Source organism: Galeopterus variegatus, unplaced genomic scaffold (genome assembly GCF_000696425.1).
Source record: "Galeopterus variegatus unplaced genomic scaffold, G_variegatus-3.0.2 Scaffold658, whole genome shotgun sequence".
Classification (NCBI taxonomy): domain Eukaryota; kingdom Metazoa; phylum Chordata; class Mammalia; order Dermoptera; family Cynocephalidae; genus Galeopterus; species Galeopterus variegatus.
Window position 1 is genome coordinate 252930 of NW_007726769.1, and position 6606 is coordinate 259535.

Genomic DNA, 6606 nt, shown 5'->3' on the forward strand with positions numbered 1-6606 from the left:
TGACAATGGAGACAGGTGGACTAGACCTTGCTTGAGTCCGTGGAGGGCTTTTCATCAGAACAGTGACATGATCTGACACAAGTTATAATAGAAAGGCTCTGGCTGTTCTGCTGAGAATACACAGACAATGGGGGGCAAAGGTGGAAACAGGGTGGATCTTCGATAGCAACGTGCCACAATCACCATGGCATGTCTATGATTTGGCCTGGAGTCATCTCTGCACACATTTTTAGCCATAACACATCACATTACCTCGTCCATCCGTGCCCATATTTGTAGGTGACCAAAATTCTTGCTATTTTTAAAATCAGAAAAAAATTACATGCAGGAAATTCTCAGATCTTAAATGAGCCATTTAATTAGTTTTGACAAATGCAAATCCAGACACAGAATATTTCTATCAGTACAGAAGTTTCCTTCTTGCCCCTTTTCAGTCAATCTCTACCCCAAGAAGCAACTACTGATCTGATTTTTCTTACCTGCCTATTCTAAAATTTCATGTAAATAGAATCATAACTATATACTTTTCTGTGCCTGGCTTCTTTCAGTCAGTTTAATATTTTTAAGATTTATCCATGTTCCGTATATATCAGCAGTTTGTTCTCTTGCATTGTTGAGTACGATCCCCTTGCATAGATGTACCGTGACTTATTTATCCATTGTCCTGTTTATGGTTATCTGGATTGTTTCCACATTGGGACTATTATAAATAAAACTACTATGAACATTCTTGTACAAGGCTTTTAATGGATGTATCTTGTCATTTCTCTTGGACAATCACCTAGGAGAGAAATTGCTGGGTCATAGAATAGACATATATTTAATTTTATTTTTAAAACTGCCAAACGGTTTTCCAAAAGTGATTGTAGCATTTTACACTCTCACCAGCAAGGCATAAGACTTCCGCTGGCTCCACATCCTCTCCACCGTGTGCTGGGTCAGTCTCCTCGGCCTTAGCCACTCTAGTGGTTATGTGGTGGTACCACTTTGTGGTTTTAATTTGTACTGCCTTGAAGGCCAGTGATATTGAACACTTTTAAATTTGTGTATATTCTTTGGTGGAAGAGTTTGTTCAACTTTTAGCCCATTTGGGGGGATGGTTGTTTGTCTTCTTATTACTGAGTTGTAAGAGTTCTTTATATATTCTGGATACAAGTCTTTTGCCAGACATAGATGTTGCAGATATTTTCTCCCAGTCTCTGCATGGTAGTCAGCCTCCTAGATAGCCCACAATGCTTCTTGCCTGCTGGCATTCATGCCTCTGTATAGGCCTCTCTCACACTGAGGCAGGGCTGACCTGTGGAACGAATAAGAGGCTGTAGGAGTGACCTCTGGCAAATGGCATAAGGCCCCAAGATGCTAGGGGGCCCGCCAGGGAGGACAGCAGGGTGGTGCGCCATGGGGAACTTAAAAGCCAGCTTTGGAACCAATTACAATTGGCTTCTCGCTCGTTTTTTGCGCTTTCCTAGCCCTTCTCTAAGCTTAGCTAGGGAATCCTTGACCACTCCAGAGTGGTCGGCGTAGAANTTATTACTGAGTTGTAAGAGTTCTTTATATATTCTGGATACAAGTCTTTTGCCAGACATAGATGTTGCAGATATTTTCTCCCAGTCTCTGCATGGTAGTCAGCCTCTAGATAGCCCACAATGCTTCTTGCCTGCTGGCATTCATGCCTCTGTATCGGCCTCTCTCACACTGAGGCAGGGCTAACCTGTGGAACGAATAAGAGGCTGTAGGAGTGACCTCTGGCGAATGGCGTAAGGCCCCAAGATGCTAGGGGGCCCGCCAGGGAGGACAGCAGGGTGGTGTGCCATGGGGAACTTAAAAGCCAGCTTTGGAACCAATTACAATTGGCTTCTCGCTCGTTTTTTGCGCTTTCCTAGCCCTTCTCTAAGCTTAGCTAGGGAATCCTTGACCACTCCAGAGTGGTCGGCGTAGAAGCAACACTCTTCTTTGGGGGCGGCACATAATCCTCCTTGCTGCAAAAACAGCAGGTCTAAGTCCACGTCGATTCTGTAAAACAGCTTCACAAAGTGATGTTAGCCATTTTTTTATTTTAAATGTGATACAGACACCTCCAAGCGGCCAAGATCTATGTCCACTGCCTCCCTAAGGGAAGCCACCTGTTGATGTGCCAAGGCTATTCCGGCGGTCCCGGTACCCACTCCAATAACTCCCAGGAGGGAGCTGATGGCCACCGCAGCTGCCCCTGCAGCCCGCTTGTTTCGGGTCCGCTTATTTCGGGTTTTGGGGTCGGTGAGATTTGCCACAGTGCTGCAAGAGGGTTTGTTGGCACCTACGCAGGAACCATTGCCAAGGACCTGCGGGAAGGTGAGTCCGGGGTTGGTGGCATTGGGCAACGCTACTGCTGGGTTTTTCTCTGCCTGCACATGGCACTGTTCTTGAAAGCAGGCGCGGAACTTGATAAACAAGCTTGGAGGGAGAAGAGCCTTCCAGAGCATTTTCCACGGGCTGCGGACGGCTGGGGCTTCCCAGCGAGCCATAACAGGAAAACCCTGCAGCGCTGCCGGGGATGATTTTCTAGCCTCGTCCACTTCTTCAGGGGCCGCTTTTTCTCCTTCAGCTAAACTCTGGCGGGGTGAATATGCCGGGAGAGGAGAGTACAGGCTAGGGGCAGAGGTATCACTCGGTGGCTCAGGGCCTTGCATTGGCAGCTTTATTTCCTTTTTCCTCTCATCAGCTGCGCCCAATCCCTCTCTGCCCCTTCCTGATGCTCGGGATGGAAACAAAGCCTTAGGACAGAGACGGAGAACCCTAAGAGGGGGTCTAGCCCGTGACTCATCTCGTTCTTTCTGGCCAGGGTCCGAACCCGGTCCCAAGTCTCATACGAGAACAAGTTGGACGAAGGTGCCCAAGGGGCCACCATCATCACATGACGCCAGGCATTGGTGGCCCTGGAGTCAGATATTTCTAGGCCTCTGCTTTTCAAAATGTACTTTAGAGCCCTGCAGCCTGTCGCGTCACTCTGTCCACACAGCCTCCCATGGTGCCCCGCGAGGAAGGGACAAAGGGAACAACAGGACAGAGAAGTGCAGGGACTTCCCCCTGTTTTGTTTGTTTGTTTGTTTCTTTGTTTGTTTGTTTGTTCGGTTAATCAATTTTAATGGAACCAAATGATTATACAATCAAATTGTATATACATTCACAAAAAAACCATCNCTTGTTTCGGGTCCGCTTATTTCGGGTTTTGGGGTCGGTGAGATTTGCCACAGTGCTGCAAGAGGGTTTGTTGGCACCTACGCAGGAACCATTGCCAAGGACCTGCGGGAAGGTGAGTCCGGGGTTGGTGGCATTGGGCAACGCTACTGCTGGGTTTTTCTCTGCCTGTACATGGCACTGTTCTTGAAAGCAGGCGCGGAACTTGATCAACAAGCTTGGAGGGAGAAGAGCCTTCCAGAGCATGTTCCACGGGCTGCGGACGGCTGGGGCTTCCCAGCGAGCCATAACAGGAAAACCCTGCAGCGCTGCCGGGGATGATTTTCTAGCCTCGTCCACTTCTTCAGGGGCCGCTTTTTCTCCTTCAGCTAAACTCTGGCGGGGTGAATATGCCGGGAGAGGAGGGTACAGGCTAGGGGCAGAGGTATCACTCATTGGTGCAGGGCCTTGCATTGGCAGCTTTGTTTCCTTTTTCCTCTCCTCATCAGCTGCGCCCAATCCCTTTCTGCCCCTTCCTGATGCTCGGGATGGAAACAAAGCCTTAGGACAGAGACGGAGAACCCTAAGAGGGGGTCTAGCCCGTGACTCATCTCGTTCTTTCTGGCCAGGGTCCGAACCCGGTCCCAAGTCTCATACGAGAACAAGTTGGACGAAGGTGCCCAAGGGGCCACCATCATCACATGACGCCAGGCATTGGTGGCCCTGGAGTCAGATATTTCTAGGCCTCTGCTTTTCAAAATGTACTCTAGAGCCCTGCAGGCTGTCGCGTCACTCTGTCCACACACGCCTTCCATGGTGCCCCGCGAGGAAGGGACAAAGGGAACAACAGGACAGAGAAGTGCAGGGACTTCCCCCTGGTTTTGTTTGTTTGTTTGTTTGTTTGTTTGTTTGGTTAATCGATTTTAATGGAACCAAATGATTATACAATCAAATTGTATATACATTCACAAAAAAACCATCTTGCAAGCTTTCTGGGAACTGTAGAAAGAAAGCAGTGGGGAGCACCTCTTTGTGGAGATTCTCCAGTTGGAACGAGACATTAGTATTTCGGTCTCTTCGCTTCAACCCCATCAGCTTCCATCTCCTTCCTCTTCTCAAGGATTGCACTCATTTTCTTCCACTGGCGATCAAGCTCTGCCTTGTCATTGGTTTCCTCGAAGCGCCTAGTTTTCCGCCCTTCAGACATCTTGGTACCATAGTGGAAAGCAGCCTTGGGCAAAGCCTCTTTGTTGTTCATATACTCGCTGGATTCCTCCTGGGTATCAAAGTCCCAGCGACCTAAGGGGCCCTTTTTATTACCCTGGTCCACTTGGCTAGAATCCACCTCCTTGTCACTATCCACGGCCATGTCGTCCGTCGTAGCTGGGTGGCACTCTGCACAACTGCTGGACATGCCCAAGAAATCTCCCAGCTGCTTTCTGTCTTCTGGCTTCATTCGCGATTCAGGGCCTTCCCGGCTGGCACACCCAGCAAACTTGTCATGGATGGACTCGATCAACTCCTTGGCAGACCCAGGTCCTTTGTCAACGTCCGTGGGCTCATCGTCCACTTTCGGCTTCTCAAAGGAGCTGAGCCTCTTCTCTTCCTCCTCTCTCTCTCGCTCCCGCTCTCGCTCGCGGTCTCTGTCTCTCTCTCGGTCACGCTCCCTTTCCCGATATCGCTCCCGCTCCTCGTCCCGGGGTGTCTTGGTGGTGGAAGGGACATAATCCCCAATGTCTTCAAAAATGTTCATGGCAGCCTCGGGAGGTTTCTTCTCTTCCAGCTTTCCTTGATCCTTCTTCTTGAGCTTCTTGTGGCGGGTCCCCTGCCTTAGGTAGGAAAGAATCTGAGTGAGCTTGCTGATGACAATGTCATTTGTGGTCAGTGTCGTCTGGGCTTCCATGGTGGGGCCATCAGCCTTGCTGCGGACAAGCGTGGTGGGGATGTCTGTGCCAGCACACTCGTCATCCAGGTCGACCACATAGGCCATGCGGCCTGGCAGGAACAACTCATTCCGCTCATATGCTTTGCTCTTGAAAAGCACACGGTAAACATTGCGGCCCAGACGGGTTTTAAGTTCAAATTGATTTTCCGCATCCTCCTCTTTCTTGGTCTCCTTCTGGGGCTTTTCCATCACTTCTTCCCCCTCTTTCTCTTTGCTGGCAATCTCAGCTCGTACCTTTTGAAGGAGAGCAAAATCCAGGCCTTTCACCAAATGGGTGTGCTCCATGTCACCACCCAAGAATTTGGACTCCTGGATCAGCTGTCTTCTCTTCTCTGCAGCGGATTTGTCCGCCTCAGCAGTGGGGCCCACCGCCCTGTAGTGAGCTGCGGTGCTGATCAGCTCGGTGTCCTCATGGTCTTTGCTCACGCCATCTCTCCGTTCCTTGGCACGGTCCCGGTACTTGTCTGCCAGCTCTCTCTCTCTCTCAATTTCTTGTTGGCGTCGCTTTGCATAATAACTTTTCTTCTTCCTCCTTCGTGCAGCTGGGCCTTCATCCTCATTGCACGCCCTTGGCATCTCATGGTGACGTGACTTAGAGGGTGGAGCAGAAGTAGGTGCAGCCCTTGGGCTCATGAGAAGTTTCCTGAAGTCTTCATTAGTAAGTTTTGATTGGTGGAAGGAGTGAGGATCATCCACATCGTGGCCATCTGGGGCCAAAAGGTTGGAGAACAGCTCACTATCTCGCTCCGGCATCGTGTCCGCTGTCTTTGGACGCCAGCAAGGACTGAGGCTCTGACAACACTGCGGCGACAAACAATCCTTTTCCCACAGGGCACCTCAGAAATCAACCCACAGTGCTTTGCGTCCCGAGCCTTCCCGCTTCCTCCCTCTCCCGTCTGTCCTGGCCTGTGCGCCTTGTTCTTTCGTTATTTATTTTTTCTGCCGAGCAGTTCCGTTTATTAGCACACAAGCCCTTGTTTTTCAAGGCAAATGGGGAAGGGAGGTGTTTTACATCCTCCAATCAGCTTAAGGGTCCTGTCTCAAGGCCCACCTATTGCAATCAGCAGTGTTCCCGAGTGCGGCCTATGAAGGGCTCAGGCAAGGTTCCCGCAGACACTCCCACCCTCCTTCCTCCCGGCGCCGTCTCAGGCTGCCACGTTAATCCACGTGTAAGGTCACTTTACGGCGGCGTTAGTTTTTAAAGCCCGACATCTAAAGGCAGCTGGAGGCGGCTAACCTTCCCAGCCTCGCCTCCATTCCCTCTGGTGGCTGTGCCTGTCTTAGGTTGTGTCCCTCTGGAAATCTGACCCGTCACTGACTCTCCAGCCAAGCGGGGGCGGGGCGGAGCCTTAGACATTGGCCTTGATTTCTTGAAGGGCCATATTGACCCAAGGGCTGTCAGGGCTTTCTCTATGGGCCACCTCCTCTACCACCTGGGTGAGCCTTACGAGAGAAGTGGTGTTGCGCCTTATAAGGGACACAACCTGGCGAATGGCGTAAGGCCC

The 6606-nt window shown here is 50.5% G+C and overlaps 1 protein-coding gene and 1 pseudogene across 1 annotated transcript in view; both read right to left on the minus strand.

The window, feature by feature from the left end:
• HAP1 (huntingtin-associated protein 1) overlaps positions 1-3612 on the minus strand; it is a 16604-nt gene extending 12992 nt beyond the window's left edge. The window contains exons 1-2 of the mRNA XM_008571083.1: positions 3176-3612; positions 2162-2628 (exon numbers count right to left, since the gene is read on the minus strand). Coding sequence (XP_008569305.1) covers positions 2162-2628; positions 3176-3612 — 904 coding nt within the window. The remainder of the gene's footprint in view (positions 1-2161; positions 2629-3175) is intronic.
• Positions 3613-4216: 604 nt separating this feature from the next.
• Positions 4217-5855, minus strand: LOC103589173 (annotated as a pseudogene).
• Positions 5856-6606: the final 751 nt, after the last annotated feature.